This window comes from Lissotriton vulgaris, chromosome 1_1 (assembly GCF_964263255.1).
Source record: "Lissotriton vulgaris chromosome 1_1, aLisVul1.2, whole genome shotgun sequence".
NCBI lineage: Eukaryota > Metazoa > Chordata > Amphibia > Caudata > Salamandridae > Lissotriton > Lissotriton vulgaris.
Window position 1 is genome coordinate 32,933,971 of NC_141685.1, and position 21,091 is coordinate 32,955,061.

The 21,091-nt window shown below is 46.3% G+C and overlaps 1 protein-coding gene across 1 annotated transcript in view; it reads right to left on the reverse strand.

Annotated features, from left to right (window-relative positions):
* Window positions 1–16,826, reverse strand: part of LOC147737064 (uncharacterized) — a 398,800-nt gene extending 381,974 nt beyond the window's left edge. Inside the window, exons 1-3 of the mRNA XM_086922721.1 lie at window positions 16,788–16,826; window positions 16,294–16,669; window positions 15,382–16,209 (exon numbers count right to left, since the gene is read on the reverse strand). Of these exons, the coding sequence (XP_086778847.1) occupies window positions 15,382–16,209; window positions 16,294–16,669; window positions 16,788–16,826 (1,243 nt within the window). The remainder of the gene's footprint in view (window positions 1–15,381; window positions 16,210–16,293; window positions 16,670–16,787) is intronic.
* Window positions 16,827–21,091: the final 4,265 nt, after the last annotated feature.

Sequence of the window (21,091 nt, forward strand, 5' to 3'; positions counted from 1 at the left end):
TCTGCCCTGTTCCCATGATGCACTGGGCCAGGGTCAGACTAATTTGCATATAGCAAAGTTCTGAGCTGGGATGGTGCAGTGAGCTAAAAAACAGTGATGGATCAAGCCCTGATCTTTGGACTGGGTAAGAGTGGTCTGCTTAATTCAGACACTCTGTTCATCACCACCCCCCTTTCTGAATCATTTTTGTCCACCATAAGCGTGGAAGGGTATACTCAGATGTGAGTCCCTTGCTCATTGCACCATCAGGATTCAAGCAAGCCAGGCCGAAGACGGCTGAAATGCCAGAAACCGGTCCCCGGAAGCTTGTTTCCTTCCCAGTATAAGAATTGGCTTGGTAGTTTGGTCTGCCCTGTTCCCATGATGCACTGGGCCAGGGTCAGACTAATTTGCATATAGCCAAGTTCTGAGCTGGGATGGTGCAGTGAGCTAAAAAACGGTGATGGATCAAGCCCTGATCTTTTGACTGGGTAAGAGTGGCCTGCTTAATTCAGACACTCTGTTCAATGCCACCCCCCTTTCTGAATCATTTTTGTCCACCATAAGCGTGGAAGGGTATACTCAGATGTGAGTCCCTTGCTCATTGCACCATCAGGATTCAAGCAAGCCGGGCCGAAGACGGCTGAAATGCCAGAAACCGGTACCCGGAAGCTTGTTTCCTTCCCAGTATAAGAATTGGCTTGGTAGTTTGGTCTGCCCTGTTCCCATGATGCACTGGGCCAGGGTCAGACTAATTTGCATATAGCCAAGTTCTGAGCTGGGATGGTGCAGTGAGCTAAAAAACGGTGATGGATCAAGCCCTGATCTTTGGACTGGGTAAGAGTGGTCTGCTTAATTCAGACACTCTGTTCATCACCACCCCCCTTTCTGAATCATTTTTGTCCACCATAAGCGTGGAAGGGTATACTCAGATGTGAGTCCCTTGCTCATTGCACCATCAGGATTCAAGCAAGCCGGGCCGAAGACGGCTGAAATGCCAGAAACCGGTCCCCGGAAGCTTGTTTCCTTCCCAGTATAAGAATTGGCTTGGTAGTTTGGTCTGCCCTATTCCCATGATGCACTGGGCAAGGGTCAGACTAATTTGCATATAGCCAAGTTCTGAACTGGGATGGTGCAGTGAGCTAAAAAACGGTGATGGATCAAGCCCTGATCTTTGGACTGGGTAAGAGTGGTCTGCTTAATTCAGACACTCTGTTCATCACCACCCCCCTTTCTGAATCATTTTTGTCCACCATAAGCGTGGAAGGGTATACTCAGATGTGAGTCCCTTGCTCATTGCACCATCAGGATTCAAGCAAGCCGGGCCGAAGACGGCTGAAATGCCAGAAACCGGTCCCCGGAAGCTTGTTTCCTTCCCAGTATAAGAATTGGCTTGGTAGTTTGGTCTGCCCTGTTCCCATGATGCACTGGGCCAGGGTCAGACTAATTTGCATATAGCCAAGTTCTGAGCTGGGATGGTGCAGTGAGCTAAAAAACGGTGATGGATCAAGCCCTGATCTTTGGATTGGGTTAGAGTGGTCTGCTTAATTCAGACACTCTGTTCATCACCACCCCCCTTTCTGAATCATTTTTGTCCACCATAAGCGTGGAAGGGTATACTCAGATGTGAGTCCCTTGCTCATTGCACCATCAGGATTCAAGCAAGCCGGGCCGAAGACGGCTGAAATGCCAGAAACCGGTCCCTGGAAGCTTGTTTCCTTCCCAGTATAAGAATTGGCTTGGTAGTTTGGTCTGCCCTATTCCCATGATGCACTGGGCAAGGGTCAGACTAATTTGCATATAGCCAAGTTCTGAGCTGGGATGGTGCAGTGAGCTAAAAAACGGTGATGGATCAAGCCCTGATCTTTGGACTGGGTAAGAGTGGTCTGCTTAATTCAGACACTCTGTTCATCACCACCCCCCTTTCTGAATCATTTTTGTCCACCATAAGCGTGGAAGGGTATACTCAGATGTGAGTCCCTTGCTCATTGCACCATCAGGATTCAAGCAAGCCGGGCCGAAGACGGCTGAAATGCCAGAAACTGGTCCCCGGAAGCTTGTTTCCTTCCCAGTATAAGAATTGGCTTGGTAGTTTGGTCTGCCCTGTTCCCATGATGCACTGGGCCAGGGTCAGACTAATTTGCATATAGCCAAGTTCTGAGCTGGGATGGTGCAGTGAGCTAAAAAACGGTGATGGATCAAGCCCTGATCTTTGGACTGGGTAAGAGTGGTCTGCTTAATTCAGACACTCTGTTCATCACCACCCCCCTTTCTGAATCATTTTTGTCCACCATAAGCGTGGAAGGGTATACTCAGATGTGAGTCCCTTGCTCATTGCACCATCAGGATTCAAGCAAGCCGGGCCGAAGACGGCTGAAATGCCAGAAACTGGTCCCCGGAAGCTTGTTTCCTTCCCAGTATAAGAATTGGCTTGGTAGTTTGGTCTGCCCTGTTCCCATGATGCACTGGGCCAGGGTCAGACTAATTTGCATATAGCCAAGTTCTGAGCTGGGGTGGTGCAGTGAGCTAAAAAACGGTGATGGATCAAGCCCTGATCTTTGGACTGGGTAAGAGTGGTCTGCTTAATTCAGACACTCTGTTCATCACCACCCCCCTTTCTGAATCATTTTTGTCCACCATAAGCGTGGAAGGGTATACTCAGATGTGAGTCCCTTGCTCATTGCACCATCAGGATTCAAGCAAGCCGGGCCGAAGACGGCTGAAATGCCAGAAACCGGCCCCCGGAAGCTTGTTTCCTTCCCAGTATAAGAATTGGCTTGGTAGTTTGGTCTGCCCTGTTCCCATGATGCACTGGGCCAGGGTCAGACTAATTTGCATATAGCCAAGTTCTGAGCTGGGATGGTGCAGTGAGCTAAAAAACAGTGATGGATCAAGCCCTGATCTTTGGACTGGGTAAGAGTGGTCTGCTTAATTCAGACACTCTGTTCATCACCACCCCCCTTTCTGAATCATTTTTGTCCACCATAAGCGTGGAAGGGTATACTCAGATGTGAGTCCCTTGCTCATTGCACCATCAGGATTCAAGCAAGCCAGGCCGAAGACGGCTGAAATGCCAGAAACCGGTCCCCGGAAGCTTGTTTCCTTCCCAGTATAAGAATTGGCTTGGTAGTTTGGTCTGCCCTGTTCCCATGATGCACTGGGCCAGGGTCAGACTAATTTGCATATAGCCAAGTTCTGAGCTGGGATGGTGCAGTGAGCTAAAAAACGGTGATGGATCAAGCCCTGATCTTTTGACTGGGTAAGAGTGGCCTGCTTAATTCAGACACTCTGTTCAATGCCACCCCCCTTTCTGAATCATTTTTGTCCACCATAAGCGTGGAAGGGTATACTCAGATGTGAGTCCCTTGCTCATTGCACCATCAGGATTCAAGCAAGCCGGGCCGAAGACGGCTGAAATGCCAGAAACCGGTACCCGGAAGCTTGTTTCCTTCCCAGTATAAGAATTGGCTTGGTAGTTTGGTCTGCCCTGTTCCCATGATGCACTGGGCCAGGGTCAGACTAATTTGCATATAGCCAAGTTCTGAGCTGGGATGGTGCAGTGAGCTAAAAAACGGTGATGGATCAAGCCCTGATCTTTGGACTGGGTAAGAGTGGTCTGCTTAATTCAGACACTCTGTTCATCACCACCCCCCTTTCTGAATCATTTTTGTCCACCATAAGCGTGGAAGGGTATACTCAGATGTGAGTCCCTTGCTCATTGCACCATCAGGATTCAAGCAAGCCGGGCCGAAGACGGCTGAAATGCCAGAAACCGGTCCCCGGAAGCTTGTTTCCTTCCCAGTATAAGAATTGGCTTGGTAGTTTGGTCTGCCCTATTCCCATGATGCACTGGGCAAGGGTCAGACTAATTTGCATATAGCCAAGTTCTGAACTGGGATGGTGCAGTGAGCTAAAAAACGGTGATGGATCAAGCCCTGATCTTTGGACTGGGTAAGAGTGGTCTGCTTAATTCAGACACTCTGTTCATCACCACCCCCCTTTCTGAATCATTTTTGTCCACCATAAGCGTGGAAGGGTATACTCAGATGTGAATCCCTTGCTCATTGCACCATCAGGATTCAAGCAAGCCGGGCCGAAGACGGCTGAAATGCCAGAAACCGGTCCCCGGAAGCTTGTTTCCTTCCCAGTATAAGAATTGGCTTGGTAGTTTGGTCTGCCCTGTTCCCATGATGCACTGGGCCAGGGTCAGACTAATTTGCATATAGCCAAGTTCTGAGCTGGGATGGTGCAGTGAGCTAAAAAACGGTGATGTATCAAGCCCTGATCTTTGGATTGGGTTAGAGTGGTCTGCTTAATTCAGACACTCTGTTCATCACCACCCCCCTTTCTGAATCATTTTTGTCCACCATAAGCGTGGAAGGGTATACTCAGATGTGAGTCCCTTGCTCATTGCACCATCAGGATTCAAGCAAGCCGGGCCGAAGACGGCTGAAATGCCAGAAACCGGTCCCTGGAAGCTTGTTTCCTTCCCAGTATAAGAATTGGCTTGGTAGTTTGGTCTGCCCTATTCCCATGATGCACTGGGCAAGGGTCAGACTAATTTGCATATAGCCAAGTTCTGAGCTGGGATGGTGCAGTGAGCTAAAAAACGGTGATGGATCAAGCCCTGATCTTTGGACTGGGTAAGAGTGGTCTGCTTAATTCAGACACTCTGTTCATCACTACCCCCCTTTCTGAATCATTTTTGCCCACCATAAGCGTGGAAGGGTATACTCAGATGTGAGTCCCTTGCTCATTGCACCATCAGGATTCAAGCAAGCCGGGCCGAAGACGGCTGAAATGCCAGAAACCGGTCCCCGGAAGCTTGTTTCCTTCCCAGTATAAGAATTGGCTTGGTAGTTTGGTCTGCCCTGTTCCCATGATGCACTGGGCCAGGGTCAGACTAATTTGCATATAGCCAAGTTCTGAGCTGGGATGGTGCAGTGAGCTAAAAAACGGTGATGGATCAAGCCCTGATCTTTGGACTGGGTAAGAGTGGTCTGCTTAATTCAGACACTCTGTTCATCACCACCCCCCTTTCTGAATCATTTTTGTCCACCATAAGCGTGGAAGGGTATACTCAGATGTGAGTCCCTTGCTCATTGCACCATCAGGATTCAAGCAAGCCGGGCCGAAGACGGCTGAAATGCCAGAAACTGGTCCCCGGAAGCTTGTTTCCTTCCCAGTATAAGAATTGGCTTGGTAGTTTGGTCTGCCCTGTTCCCATGATGCACTGGGCCAGGGTCAGACTAATTTGCATATAGCCAAGTTCTGAGCTGGGGTGGTGCAGTGAGCTAAAAAACGGTGATGGATCAAGCCCTGATCTTTGGACTGGGTAAGAGTGGTCTGCTTAATTCAGACACTCTGTTCATCACCACCCCCCTTTCTGAATCATTTTTGTCCACCATAAGCGTGGAAGGGTATACTCAGATGTGAGTCCCTTGCTCATTGCACCATCAGGATTCAAGCAAGCCGGGCCGAAGACGGCTGAAATGCCAGAAACCGGTCCCCGGAAGCTTGTTTCCTTCCCAGTATAAGAATTGGCTTGGTAGTTTGGTCTACCCTATTCCCATGATGCACTGGGCCAGGGTCAGACTAATTTGCATATAGCCAAGTTCTGAGCTGGGATGGTGCAGTGAGCTAAAAAACGGTGATGGATCAAGCCCTGATCTTTGGACTGGGTAAGAGTGGTCTGCTTAATTCAGACACTCTGTTCATCACCACCCCCCTTTCTGAATCACTTTTAGAAAGCTAGCATTTGCTTGCCTATGCATTTCAGCCCGCCTCTGCTAGGATGTGTATCTGCTGTCTGGGTTGTGTGAGTGACAGGGCTGGGGGGATGACAGGTGGTGAATGAAAGGATTACCCCTTAGTGGGAAGTGGGAGTGCCCCTGGACTCTGAATAGGGCTGTGCTCTGACACCACAATGCTGGCTTCACCTCCTGGGGAGCGACTGATGACTCAGCCCGACACCTGGCCCAGGAAGAGGGAGGACTGTCAACAGAGTACTCCTGGCTTCCCCTGTCATCACAATGCTGGCTCCACCTCCTGCGGAGCGTCCAATGTGCCTGCACCTCACACTGAAAGGAAAAGCCATAAACAGCACAACAGAGTGCTTCAAAACTGAAATAGGCTATGCAAATGCCCCCCTGGCCTGAAAGAACAAAAGAAACTGAGTATACCTATAGGAGCCCTGCTCCCAAGTAACTAGACCCTGTTTCCCACAACGAACCTCTGCCCAACTAGAAGGAAGAAGAAGAAGCTGGAAGGACTGGCCTGCTGTCTGCCTTGCTGAGGAAGGAGGGGAAGAGACCTAAAGAGTACTTTCTGACTTGTGCTTGAAACATTCTCCAAGGGCTTGATTGAGCTTGCCCTCTGACCTGAACCCCAGGACTAGTGGGTTCTCTGTGCCTTGGCTCATCTGCAATTGAGCCGTGTGTTTCCTCCCGCCGGAAGCAAGACTGCGCCCCCCTCACCCCCTCCTAGAAGTATGTCACTCGAGAGCTTGCCTGCCCTTTCAACCGTTGAGAGCCTCGCTCTGCCCAGAGCCGCTCTCTGCCCCTCGGGTCAGGCCACCTGCTCCTCTGCCACTGTTCGTTACTGGAGGACTTGGAGTGCTTGTCTACCCCCTCCCGCCAGAATCCTGGTCTCCCCAAGCGCACATCGATAGCCTGGATGGCCGCCCGTGCGCTGTGATCGTACCCGGCTGCCCCGATGTGCCCTCTGATCTCAGGAAGAGGCCGCGACGCATAACCAAAGGACTCGCCACCTCTACAGCCTGTATTGGAGGTCTCCGTGCCGCGCCCCGCCATCTGGAAGCCACCCGCTGTCCACAGACCCCAAGGTACGTCTGTCCTCAGAAGCGTTCTATGACGCGTCCGCCTGCCTGGCCCAGGAGCAGACGTTGCGCATTTCCCAGGACGAACTGCACACTACGGGCTCAGGGCCCACAACGTTTTCTTTCCCCGTTATTCACTGTGCGCCCCCAGCGTGCCCGGTACGCCGATCTGCCGCCTGGACCACTGGTAGAATTCGGCACGTACCCAGGAAAGCTCCCCCCCCTCTTCCCATGAGCGTACGAGTCGCAACAGCCCAGTACGACTCGTACCCACCTCTAACATCAGCAGCGCTGTACGTGGCATACCGTGGGAAGTGTGAGAGTCAGCAGGACTTCGCTACCCAGCACTTACGACGCGCAGGGAAGTTCGTTAAGCATACAGCCGGTACGGTCCGTGCCCCAGTGCCTGGATAAGGTGCCCACAGTGTGTAAAAGTAGTTTAAGACAATCAAGGACTACAGAGAAGAAAAAATTTACAAATTGAGAAGAACACTTGCCATTGTTTCACATCTTGTGGCCAAAGCTAAAACGTTAACAGAGGTCTTGTAATGTTTTGCCTGCATAGATATATATATTTTTACATAAAGTATTCATATTTTCACATAACCAATGACTGGTGTCCATTTGTGGGGGGATTAATGTATTTACTGTGTGTACCTACAAATGCTTAACCATTAACGCCTGAAGATTAGCCTTGGCTGCTCAAGCCACGCACCTAGAGGGTGAGCAAGGGTTATTCAATGAGAAAGATCCTGCCCTTACTTCCTTCTACCGCACAAAAACTACTAATCCAAGGCCTGATTCTTTCCAGGCTTGATTATAGCAACTCTATCTACATGGGCGCCCCCGAGGCAACTCTGAACAAGTTACAGAGAATCCAAAATGTCGCTGCCCGGATCCTCACTAACACTCCTGCCAGAGCTTCAGCCAAACCAGCATTGAAGCTCCTTCACTGGCTTCCAGTGAGGGAACGAGTGAAATTCAAAGCCCTCTGCCTGGCGCACAAACTGCTGCAAAATCAAGGCCCTCCTATTCTAAGAAAATTTATTAGACCTTATAAAGCCTCAAGATCCCTCCGATCGGACAAGGAGTCTCTTATCATCATCCCCAGATTCAAGAAAGCACGCTTGGGTGGAAGACGCTTCTCGGTCCACACCGCACGCCTCTGGAACGCATTCCCCCGCGACCTGAGAACAGAACCAAACTACTTACGTTTCAGGAAACGGCTGAAAACTCATCTTTTCCCCCAATAACTCTGTCCTCCCTGAACTCTGTCTTCCCCCACCTCCCCCCCCTCTCCTTGCCCCCGGACCCGCAGACGTAGAGATCTTAGTGCTGGGATACCTCCGGGTGACTACGCGCTTTATAAAATTTTTTAATAATAATAATTCTGAAGGGGTCATCCTGCACCCTAACTTAGAGGAGAGGGTCCCTGCTTGTCACAAGTGAATACTTACGCCAATCAGAGACCCCCAATTCTAACACCGCTGGAGAGAGTTAAGAATAGGTTGGGTTTGTGAGAGAGTGCTTAGTGTTCACTCGCCAGTCGTCTGCAGGTCCTGCTGGAGAGAGTTAAGAATAGGTTGGGTTTGTGAGAGAGTGCTTAGTGTTCACTTACCAGCCGTCTGCAGGTCCTTCTGGAGAGAGTTAAGAATAGGTTGGGTTTGTGAGAGAGTGCTTAGTGTTCACTCGCCAGCCGTCTGCAGGTTCTGTTGGAGAGAGTCTAGAATAGGTTGGGTTTGTGAGAGAGTGCTTAGTGTTCATTCACCAGCCGTCTACAGGTCCTGCTGGAGAGAGTGTAGAATAGGTTGGGTTTGTGAGAGAGTGCTTAGTGTTCACTCGCCAGCCATCTGCAGGTTCCGCTGGAGAGAGTTAAGTATAGGTTGGGTTTGTGAGAGAGTGCTCAGTGTTCACTCGCCAGCCATCTGCATGTTCCGCTGGAGAGAGTTAAGAATAGGTTGGGCTTGTGGGAGAGTGCTTAGTGTTTACTCACCAGCCGACTGCAGGTCCTGCTGGAGAGAGTTAAGAATAGGTTGGGTTTGTGAGAGAGTGCTTAGTGTTCACTCAACAGCCGTCTGCAGGTCCTGCTGGAGAGAGCTTAGAATAGGTTGGGTTTGTGAGAGAGTGCTTAGTGTTCACTTACCAGCCGTCCGCAGGTCCTGCTGGAGAGAGCTTAGAATAGGTTGGGTTTGTGAGAGAGTGCTTAGTCTTCACTCGCCAGTCGTCTGCAGGTCCTGCTGGAGAGAGTTAAGAATAGGTTGGGTTTGTGAGAGAGTGCTTAGTGTTCACTCACCAGCCGTCTGCAGGTCCTGCTGGAGAGAGTCTAGAATAGGTTGTGTATGTGAGAGAGTGCTCAGTGTTCACTTGCAAGTCGTCTGCAGGTCCTGCTGGAGAGAGTCTACAATAGGTTGGGTTTGTGAGAGAGTGCTTAGTGTTCACTCGCCAGCCGTCTGCAGGTCCTGCTGGAGAGAGTCTACAATAGGTTGGGTTTGTGAGAGAGTGCTTAGTGTTCACTCACCAGTCGTCTGCAGGTCCTTCTGGAGGGAGTTAAGAATAGGTTGGGTTTGTGAAAGAGTGCTTAGTGTTCACTCGCCAGCCTTCTGCAGGTCCTGCTGGAGAGAGTCTAGAATAGGTTGGGTTTGTGAGAGAGTACTTAGTGTTCACTCGCCAGCCGTCTGCAGGTCCTTCTGGAGAGAGTTAAGAATAGGTTGGGTTTGTGAGAGAGTGCTTAGTGTTCACTCGCCAGCCGTCTGCAGGTCCTGATTGAGAGAGCTTAGAATAGGTTGGGTTTGTGAGAGAGTGCTTAGTGTTCACTCGCCAGCCGTCTGCAGGTCCTGCTGGAGAGAGTTTAGAATAGGTTGGGTTTGTGAGAGAGTGCTTAGTGTTCACTCACCAGCCGACTGCAGGTCCTGCTGGAGAAAGTCTAGAATAGGTTGGGTTGTGAGAGAGTGCTTAGTGTTCACTCACCAGCCGTCTGCAGGTCCTGCTTGAGAGAGCTTAGAATAGGTTGGGTTTGTGAGAGAGTGCTTAGTGTTCACTCACCAGCCGACTGCAGGTTCCGCCGGAGAGAGTTAAGAATAGGCTGGGTTTGTGGGAGAGTGCTTAGTGTTTACTCACCAGCTAACTGCAGGTCCTGCTGGAGAGAGTTAAGAATAGGTTGGGTTTGTGAGAGAGTGCTTAGTGTTAACTCACCCGCCTGCAGGTCCTGCTGGAGAGCGCTTAGAATAGGTTGGGGTTGTGAGAGAGTGCTCAGTGTTCATTCGCCAGCCATCTGCATGTTCCGCTGGAGAGAGTTAAGAATAGGTTGGGTTTGTGGGAGAGTGCTTAGTGTTCACTCACCAGCCGTCTGCAGGTCCTGCTGGAGAGAGCTTAGAATAGGTTGGGTTTGTGACAGAGTGCTCAGTGTTCACTCGCCAGCCATCTGCAGGTTCCGCTGGAGAGAGCTTAGAATAGGTTGGGTTTGTGGGAGAGTGCTTAGTGTTTACTCACCAGCCGACTGCAGGTCCTACTGGAGAGAGTTAAGAATAGGTTGGGTTTGTGAGAGAGTGCTTAGTGTTCACTCACCAACCGTCTGCAGGTCCTGCTGGAGAGAGCTTAGAATAGGTTGGGTTTGTGAGAGAGTGCTTAGTGTTCACTCACCAGCCGTCTACAGGTCCTGATTGAGAGAGCTTAGAATAGGTTGGGTTTGTGAGAGAGTGCTTAGTGTTCACTCGCCACCCGTCTGCAGGTCCTGCTGGAGAGAGTTTAGAATAGGTTGGGTTTGTGGGAGAATGCTTAGTGTTCACTCGCCAGCCGTCTGCAGGTCCTGCTGGAGAGAGCTTAGAATAGGTTGGGTTTGTGAGAGAGTGCTTAGTGTTCACTCACCAGCCGTCTGCAGGTCCTGATTGAGAGAGCTTAGAATAGGTTGGGTTTGTGAGAGAGTGCTTAGTGTTCACTCGCCACCCGTCTGCAGGTCCTGCTGGAGAGAGTTTAGAATAGGTTGGGTTTGTGGGAGAATGCTTAGTGTTCACTCGCCAGCCGTCTGCAGGTCCTGCTGGAGAGAGTCTAGAATAGGTTGGGTTTGACAGGGAAAGAGTCATTGTATGGCTGACCTTTTCCATGGTGGGGCACTGTTAGCAGATAAATATACACACTCTTGCCAGTAGTACTAACAGTGTTGATCACCATCACCGTTCCCTTGTAAAGTTTACATGTTTCTATTACTTTCATGTTTTACATCACAAACCTTGATTTACAAACCTATGCTGAATATTCCCAGCTGGCAGCGCATCAGGACATAGTAGGAGGGGCCTGATCCAGTCACTTATTGCGATCAGTGAGGATGATTAAGTGGTGATAAACAGATCCGACATTGAAATCCATCGGCTTTAAGTCTCTGTGCTCTCCCCTTTAAGATTCGGCTAACCAACAGTGTTACATCAGGCCCCTCACACCTCTTCGATGAGGAACACACTAGACCAGTGGTCTTAAAACCTTTTAATACCACACCCCCCTTCCTCCCAGCAATCATAGGGCGCCCCTTAGAATTTTTCACAAATATTCTATTAAATTGTCAATGTTTAAATATGTCTAGACTTATTTAAGCAATGCAGTTAAGTTCTGTTTTAAAAATGCAATCAAATGCATGATTGCTCAACATACTGTTCTAGTCAGACAGGCCTTACTACAGCTTAATAGCCTGCTGCCGAGGACCTGCGGCTCGGGCCTAAAACTCAGGTTCAGGATCTTTAACAACCGGTATACCCTGAGACAGAAAGACTGAAAGGCTACTAGAATATTCCATCCACTGAGGGTAGAATGTTCTAAATTAAAAAGGAAGAAACATGAAGACAAACATTGGAACATTGGAGGTCAGAACAGATATTGGTCTCATGCTCACTGTGCCATGGTATTCAAGCGCAGCAGAGAGGAGCGATGTTGGGACTGAGCTTGAGTCTGCTGCTGGGAGAACCCCGAGGGTTGCGGGATTCTTTCCCGCACCAACGTCGGTCCTTGTGGGACTGATGTATAACCGGAACTATCAATGAATGGATTGGAAAGCCTTATGTCCTAGGATTATCTCTTGAAAAAGGAACTAACGACGGTCCAACCACAATGGCCACTGAACGGCCTAATACAAAGTGCTCTTGTCTCTCCTTGTCCTGAAGAAGACCCCAGCATGAGGATTCAACCAACCCTTTAAACAGGGGGTCGAAACGTAGACCAGAACATACCTATTCTCTAACCATAGGAGTAATTAACAGAGTAAAACAGATCCTAGGCAAAAGAGTGTATTGGAACTACTGATCTAAATGTAGACTGTAAAGGCTGTATTATATATCACTGTGATTGTTTCATGGTCACAACAACCTTTACCCAGTCCTCACTTCCTTCCCATCACACCTATCCCACCTAACTACTTCCTCTTTCCATCACTTTGAGCGCGTTGAAATGTTATTATTCAGATATTATTTGTGATGTTTTCTGCATATGAAGTTTTGTATATATGCTCTCGAATGAGATGTGCTCTCGAATGAGACCTGTGTCCTCAGGCATTGATGTGATTCAATGAAATAATTGAGCTACTTATTTTTTCGTTTGAATAATTGGTAATTCATCAACCCTGGTACTTATTGATTAATATTGAGTACCTAGCTGACTATGTGCTATAATAATGAATAAAAATGTATGCACACTATGGATGAAATATTGTTGATTTATACCTAATTAGACGCATGTAATACATTGGATGTTGCAGCGAATAGATAGATTCTGACCACTATTTATGTATCTACCTATGGTATTCAAGCTAGCCTGGCTGATGAGGAGTGATACCTCAAAACTGATCCTAGGATGCTTGTTTCTAGTCCAGGGAGGACCTGCCTTGGCAGCTAGGGCTGGATTGTTTCCATGAGGAGCAGGTTCAAGACTGATTTGCATATGGCTGGCTCTAAATTGGTGTGCCATGGTGTGCAAAAGTACAATGGATTGAACCCAGATTTCTTGACTGGGAGTCAATGTTTGATTTGTTCCTCGTTCCGTCCATCATTTGTGTGTCTTTTGCTTTCTCACCCTAAGTGTGCCGGGTATACTCAGACTTGGGTCCTGGGCTAACTGTGCCACTGTTTTAAGCTTCAAACTATATTGGGGTGGCCCAGTGACCCTCAGAACCTGGGTTCCAAGATTATACAAAAACAATGGCTCTGTTGGGTGAAAAGTCAATTTCTTTGTAAATCTAAATGGTAGGCAAAACTATCAATGTATTTCACAAAGTTTTTTTAGAAATACATAATCACCCTGGAACAGAATTACTTGTTGAGGGAGAAAAGGGGAAAGAAGGAAGAAACACACACCATTTTGGATTTAATCCAATATATTCTTATTTTTAGAAAATCTAGATATAGCATTGGTAAACATGGGAATGGGTTGTCCAAATCAAAATTAGCATAAACGTACAAATAACAGATACGTGCTTAGGTGAATAATAGTGACAAGTGATGTTGACTGTGTGTGGATACACAAATACATAAAAACAAATAAAGATCAGTCCAAAATTCAACATCAATTTGTTTCAACAAGTACATATGTTTTCTCCTATTGTCGTTGAAACTTGGTATGGACTGATTAGTAGCACAACGTTGACGTTTCGACCCTATAAGATGGTGCTGGCTTTATCGCAACCGTGTCGGGTCTTCATAAGGACTAAAAAGCAGGTGGACAACCTCTTGGTTTTGAATCTTTCAGGACCTATTTCTATATAGGCAGGAGGGTGGGGATGTGTCAGCCGACACCATCCACGACCAAGGGTTCAATCCCAGTATCTTGTGCAGTAAATGCGTAAAATTTCTCCACTAGCCGGTGGAGAAAAATGGAAGATTTCGGTTAAGTGCCGCTTGTGCGATCACTTCAGGATAAGATCAAGGAACGTCTCTCTCCTTCACGATCTGGCGATCAATGAGATAAAGCCAGCACCATCTTATAGGGTCGAAACGTTGACGTTGTGTTCGAGTTGGAAAAAGGAAGTTTGGAAATGGAGTCTGGAGAAGTTTGGAGACAGAGGAAATTTGGAGCTTATTATTTATTGTTTTTTCGCAGTCACAAAAGAGGAAGATGTTTGCTGCTCAGGGGGACTTATACATGTTCTAAGTTCTGGAATGTTTTAAAGTATTCTAAGTTCTAAGATATTGTTGCTGCTGTGTTTGGGCGGTAATAAAAGAGATATGCTACTAATTTTTCCATCTCTTCTGAAAACCTTAACACCTTTGGAACCCTTTCCTGAACTGGCACACAGACAAAATCTATCCTGTATCCAACTACAGTTTCCAAAACCCAAGGATCCTGCGTTATCTCTTGCCATCTGGAAAGAAACTGGGCTAGTCTGAAACACTAAAAATGAAATGTGAGGTTTTGTAATGTGCTTGGATTTCTTTCTCACAGAATAAAAACCAAGAATGTTTCTTTACCTTTAGGCCACTTTGTGCTAGTCTCCCAATGGGTTCCTGATATTTCCTGTTTTTCCTAGCTGTAGGGAAATAAACAATAGCACAGAATAGACACTTAAGTTGATGCCGGAATGCTCGCTGATTTTTTTTAGGTTTGAAGATTGATAAAAGCTTTTTGCACTTTCACTGCCATGATATGGCTTTTCTCCTGTGTGTCTTCGCTGATGTATAGAACTATGCACAAGAAAATGGGCCGTTAGTGCAAGATTGGTTGTACTGCACTGACACCTAAGAACCCACAATCCCTCGACCGACTAGCTATAGTGTCTCATTAGCTCCCCAGACCATCCGAAGAACCCTAATGCTTAGACAAACCCAGAACACGGAACTCCCGACCTCTCAGAGTCGTCGTAGCAATGCACACCCTTTTGCTCACTTACCTGTGCTTGTCCACACCAAACAATGCAGAGTCTATGTAAAGTTTAAAGTGTTTATTTTTCAACTAACAAACTCTGTGCGTAGTTCTATGATGCAGTCAATGAGCTAGCATCAGAAGAATAATACATAAGATAAAAACAATGATCAAAGTTACAATACCATAAAATAAGAAGGGAGAGATCATTCTGAATGACCAGTGGATATTATGGCCATAGCGCCTAGACCACCCTCCCCTGGTAGGAATATGTATATTATATAAAAGAAGCTCTCTGGGCCAATTCTGGGGAACCCCTCATCTTAGAACGTAGAAGTAAGGTTACATCATAGGTTCAGCAAGGCTCTAGTCTTCCGTCTGTCTCGAGAAAGCTGCTGCATGTTAGTAAAATGCAAGCATTTCTCAATCGTGCAAAGAAGTGCCTAATGTTATGTCTAGGTAGTGCGGATTGACCAGAAGTGGAACGCACAGTGGCTTGTTTATCGACCTTGTACGCAATGAGCAAACTATAACAATATGAGCTCATGTGGGCACAAAGGTATTTTGCACAAGAAGATACAGAGTGTTGTGCGCAAAAATAAAAAGACACATAGATAAAATGGTTGCTACCTCAGGCTAACTTTAGCAAATAATAGCGTGACACTAGGGGCCGCACTACAGTTTTTCCTCAGTGTGTGCTCGCTGATGCTGTTTTAGGTTTGTTAATTGACAAAAGCTATTCCCACATTCACTGCAATGGTATGGTTTTTCTCCAGTGTGTGTTCGCTGATGAATCCTTAATGTTGAAGATGTAATAAAACTACGTCCACATTCACTGCAATGATATGGTTTTTCCCCTGTGTGTGTTCTCTGATGGAGTTTTAGGTGTGATAATCGACTAAAGCTCTTTCCACATTCACTGCAATGGTATGGTTTTTCTCCCGTGTGTGTTCGCTGATGTCTATGTAGGACTGATGAGAGACAAAATCTCTTCCCACATTCATTGCACTGGAATGGTTTTTCCCCAGTGTGTGTTTTCTGATGCTCCTTTAGGTACCATAATCTACAAAAGCTCTTCAGACATTCACTGCAATGATATGGTTTTTCCCCTGTGTGTGTTTGTTGATGATATATTAATCCTGAAGAGGAACTAAAACTACTTCCACATTCACTGCAAGGATATGGTTTTTCGCCTGTGTGTGTTCTCTGATGCAGTTTTAGGGGTGATACATCTATAAAGCTCTTCCCACATTCATTGCACTTGAATGGTTTTTCCCCAGTGTGTGTTCGCTGATGACTCATGAGTTTTGATAATTCTATAAAACTACTTCCACATTCACTGCAATAATATGTTTTTTCTCCTGTGTGTGTTTGTTGATGATACATTAATCCTGAAGAGGAACTAAAACTACTTCCACATTCACTGCAATGATATGGTTTTTCTCCAGTGTGTGTTCTCTGATGCTGTTTTAGGTGTGCTAATTGACTAAAGCTCTTCAGACATTCACTGCAATGATATGGTTTTTCTCCTGTGTGTGTTCTCTGATGTTGTTTTAGGCCTGATATTAGACTAAAGCTCTTCAGACATTCACTGCAAGGATATGTTTTTTCCCCTGTGTGTGTTCTCTGATGCCGTTTTAGGCCTGATAAATATATAAAGCTCTTCCCACATTCATTGCACTTGAATGGTTTTTCCCCAGTGTGTGTTCGCTGATGACTCATGAGATTTGATGATTCCGTAAAACTACTTCCACATTCACTGCAATGATATGGTTTTTTCCCTGTGTGTATTCGCTGATGCTTTTTTAGGCTTGATAATTGACTAAAGCTCTTCCCACATTCATTGCACTTGAATGGTTTTTCCCCAGTGTGTGTTCGCTGATGCTTGTTTAGGCCTGATAATTGACTAAAGCACTTCAGACATGCATTGCATTTGTATGGCTTTTCTGTGTGTGTTCTCTGATGCAGTTTTAGTCTTGGTAAATATACTCTGTGTTTTATATAGCAGATCCCCCATTTCTTTTAACTTTCAGTTAACTGTGGTTTTCGCTGGTTGCTGTGGAATGGCCTGAAAGATCCATTCAGTACACCTTTAGCACTGAATGGTGGCCTGATATCACTTTAGGAAGCAAAGTACTGCTGTAACCACCTCATGATCAGAGCTGGTATTGGACATGTTTACACAAAAAGTGGTTGATCAGTGTTGCCTTAATTTTCTAGGGGGTAATTTCTTCATCTTGAGGCACGGAGGTGACAGCTGAGACTCGTAGAATCACCGAATTGCCCTTGACGGTACTTCAAAGATCTGTCAGTTTATGTTCAGGTTCGGCTGCCTCTGTCGGCACTTATGTTTTCCTGAATACTGGAACTCAATGTTTCTGACTTTGCTTTTGCAGATTTACAGTATTATCTTCATTATTCCTAAACATTTTGTGCAATCAAGGATTGTTTTCTGTCGGATGTAAAAAGATTTAAATTACTTAAATGGAAAATACCAGAATGTGCATATACAATTTTTAATTGATTGTAAAAGCATCTCATTTATTACTATTGTTGAAACTTATGAAGACATATTTAAGACACATTTAACCATACAGAGATATTTGCATAACAGTTCCTTTGAATACGCCACATCTTATTTATTTCAGCAAAGGGGTCATAGAGTAACTTAGCTAAAAAAGGGCGCTCGCATAGCACTCATATACTAGTTACAGCTTTAGGTAGATGCATATGGTCAAGGTTTTGTTAAAACAAGAACAGCTCTTAGAGTAACAGAAGGATCAGGAAGACTCAAGACAGCAAGGTGGATATCAGAATGTTGTGCCATGCATAAAATCCTATTATTCACTGAGGTGCCTGGTTTCATTCACTACTAACTACTAACTCTTTTTTCAGGAGGATTCCCCTCACTGTTGTCTCAAGGCTTGATTACGGGGGCCTTTTGTGCGCTGATTGTGTTTGGGGCCCTTGTGGCGTAAAGGGGCTCTATCTGAGCTTTGTAGAACCTGCATCATGTATCGACCCTCTACCCATATAAAGTCCCTGCCCAATCTAAAATGTTGGCACCTCTAAGACTCTAGGAATCTAGATATTGGCAAAGAACTTAGCATGTCCTTCTTGTGGACATGAAAGAAGGACCATCATGTTCTGTAGCTTTAAAGTATTTCTAAGGTGGAGGCCATCTTAGAATGTTGTTGTACTAATTCTGCTTACATTTCCAGACTGGCTGGGTCGAATTTCCAAGTGCATCCTAGTCCACTGTTCATCCTATACCCCCTATCCCTCTCTTCTGGATTCTATCTTCCTAATTGCATAATCTAGTTTGACCTGATGTATTTCAACTTCCCTTTTTTATATTTGCAGCTGGGCCCTCTCTTCAGGATTTTCTGTTTTCCACCTAGTAATTGCATGCATATAACGCTGGGAAGCCCACAAAAGAAAGAGTACCTTTTGTAATTGTTGTTGTGATTGTTGTGTCTTGTAAAGCGCACTGCTACCCGGAGGCCTCGTAGCGCTATAGACCGCTGGGGAACCCGTCCTGGCTTTCCCTGTGTGATAGTCCCTCCTGGGGGTCTCCAAGGTGAAACCAGGCATCCCCGGCGTTTGTGTGGGGCCGTTGTGGAGATGAGGCAAGCTAATGCCCAGAGTTGCCGAGTGTGCTCCCTGGTCGGAGTAGGCACCGATGCGAGAATTATCAGTCCGCTGATCCTGGTCCAAGACCCTGCCGCGTCGGGAATCGAACCCTGGTCCCGGGCCGTTCTCTGCACTCGGGTCTGCCGCCTCTAACCAGTGAGCCACACCTCTCCACACCACACCTCTCTTGATCTTCTGTCATTATGCTGTTGTTTAATGGGCTGTCTTTGTAGAACGGAGTCATGGAACTTTCCTCCAGCCACCCCATGATTTGCTCCATCCCTTCCTACCTTCCTTCATCTGACCATACCCCCTTCTCCTCAACTACCCTACGCTTCCCCGCACGTGAGCATGCAGTACTCCGGTCCCTCCCTTCTTTCCACTATGGAAATTTGGTGCCTTTAGCCATGGATTCCCTTTCTCGAAGATCACTGGACTCCAAACTTGTTCCAGACGGCTGAAATTCCTACACTATCATATACCCCATGAACTAAAAGCGTGTTCAAGAACTTCAAACACAGGCTTCTCAAATTTCTCCCATGAACTCTTATTTCCACCCCCTATGTTTTCACGAACAAAGGCGCTACTATAAGTGACTTTGGGACATATGTAGGTAGCTTAATAGCGTGTTCAAGAACTTCAAACACAGGTTTCTCAAATTTCTCCCATGAACCCTTATTTCCACCCCCTATGTCTTCACGAATGAAGGCGATACCATAAGTGACCTTGGGCCATATGTAGGTAGCTTAATACCGGTCGGCAATGGCCGAAAATCGGTAAATTTCCTGTTACCGACCGGTATTTAGCTTTTTCTAATGTAGGTAGCTGGTCTTAAGGATAGGGTAATTTACCGAATCGGTAATTTAAGGAATCAGTAAATTACCGGTAAATTACCGAATTCTTAAAATACAGAATCGGTAAATTACCGAATCCTTAAATCCTATGTAGGGACCACTCAAGTGAGTGCATTTTTGATTTAAGGATACGCTATTTACCACCAACTACAAGTTGGTGGTAAATATTGAATACCTTTAAGAAAGCAATTTTGTGCTTTTTAAAAGTCCTTAGGGCATGTATGTGCGCCACATGTGCACAAATGCACGATTCAGGGGTGCAACAGGGTGTCAATGTGACACCCTGCCACCCTTGAATATGCTCCTCCTATTACCGATTCAGTATTTACCGAATCGGAAATAGTGAATGGCTTCCCATTCATTCCTATGGGCCTCCAGGCCGATAGGAATGAATTGCAATTGCCGAATCTGTAAATAACAAATCGGTAATACCGAATATTACCGATTCTGTAAAATTTACCGAATTTTTAACTACATACTATTTATTGATTCTTAAATACAGAATCGGTAAAATTCGGTATTTAAGAATCCGTAAATAGAGATAACCTACATAAGGCCCCTTATCTTTTGCATTAAAAGACCAGCACAATGGAGGAAAGCCCTTTGCTCTCTGCTCTGGATCACTGCATCCACTAAAGCCCCACACAGTCTCAGACTCTCTGCAACTTCCTCTATTGTTGGCCGAGCAGAGGCAACCATCTGCCTTTATAATAATGGGATTATCCTCATCCAAGCATCTGAACGCTGCCTAGAATTACTTGATTCAATTTTCCTCTCATCAAACTCTCTGTGATGAAAACGTTTCCTCCCTGACCCAAGCTCATCCTAGCCCTTTAGTCATCCCACGGGTACCTTGTTCTGTATCCTCCCCTCTCCCCACTACTTGTATTGTTTCACCCCTTTCCCCTCCTCCCTATCCATCTTCGTCAGATTACCCAACAGCATTCATTTACCATTACCCTTGCAGCTTGTTTCAACCAACATTTTTCATCATAATAACATAAGCCCGCATCACAGCCCTAGAGCAGCGACCACTGAAATACCCTGACTCGATACTAACACCTTCACCTCATCTCTGGCCCTTACCTCTGAACATTTATTTTATTTAGTTTTATAAAGCGCAAATAAGACCCATGAGGGTATCAGAGCGCTTTACAATATACAGTTATTAAATATTAGATGGTTGAGGTAGTAAACATACATTCGGTATTTGCCAATCAGTACAAAAGAGGTTGATAGTAGTGTATGGATAGCATAGGTGACTAGTAGTCAAAAAAGAATGATCCGCGAGGAAATCAGAACCAAGCATGGCCGAAATTTGCAAATTCGCGGATTTCCCTGAGAAATCACAAAAAAAATCTGCGAATTCGTGAATTTTCCCATGAAATAACGGATGTTTTTGTGATTTGCCCTGGAGTACTTTCTACTGGCTAATTCAGTAAGTGCTCCCTCATTGGGTAAATGTATAGTGCTTTTACTAAACTGCAGCTGCATAAAGGGCCAGAAGATGTGTCTCCAGTGACCATGTGTGCCTGTAACACAGGCACAGGCACACATGGTCACTGGAGACACATCTTCTGGCCCTTTACGTAGCTACAGTGTAGTAAAAGCACTATGGGGCAGATTTACAAGCCGCTTGCGCCTCTTTTGCGCCACAGTTGCATCCCTTTTGTGACGCAGCGGCAGCACAAAAGATGCGCCATGGTGCTGGGTATTAACAACGTGACGCATCTGAGAGATGCGTCACGTTGTAAAGCCCTGCGCCATCAGGAGGCATTCCGGCGCAAGGGAGGGCGTTTCTGCGCAGGAACGCCTCCTAAAAGTGGCTGAGTGAAATCTACAAGATTTCACTCAGTCACTTTTAGGCCAATGCTGCGTCAAAACCTTGCGTCTGCTTAAAGCAGGCACAAGTCTTGACGCAGCATTGGGGAAATAGGGCCCCCCAGAGTATTGC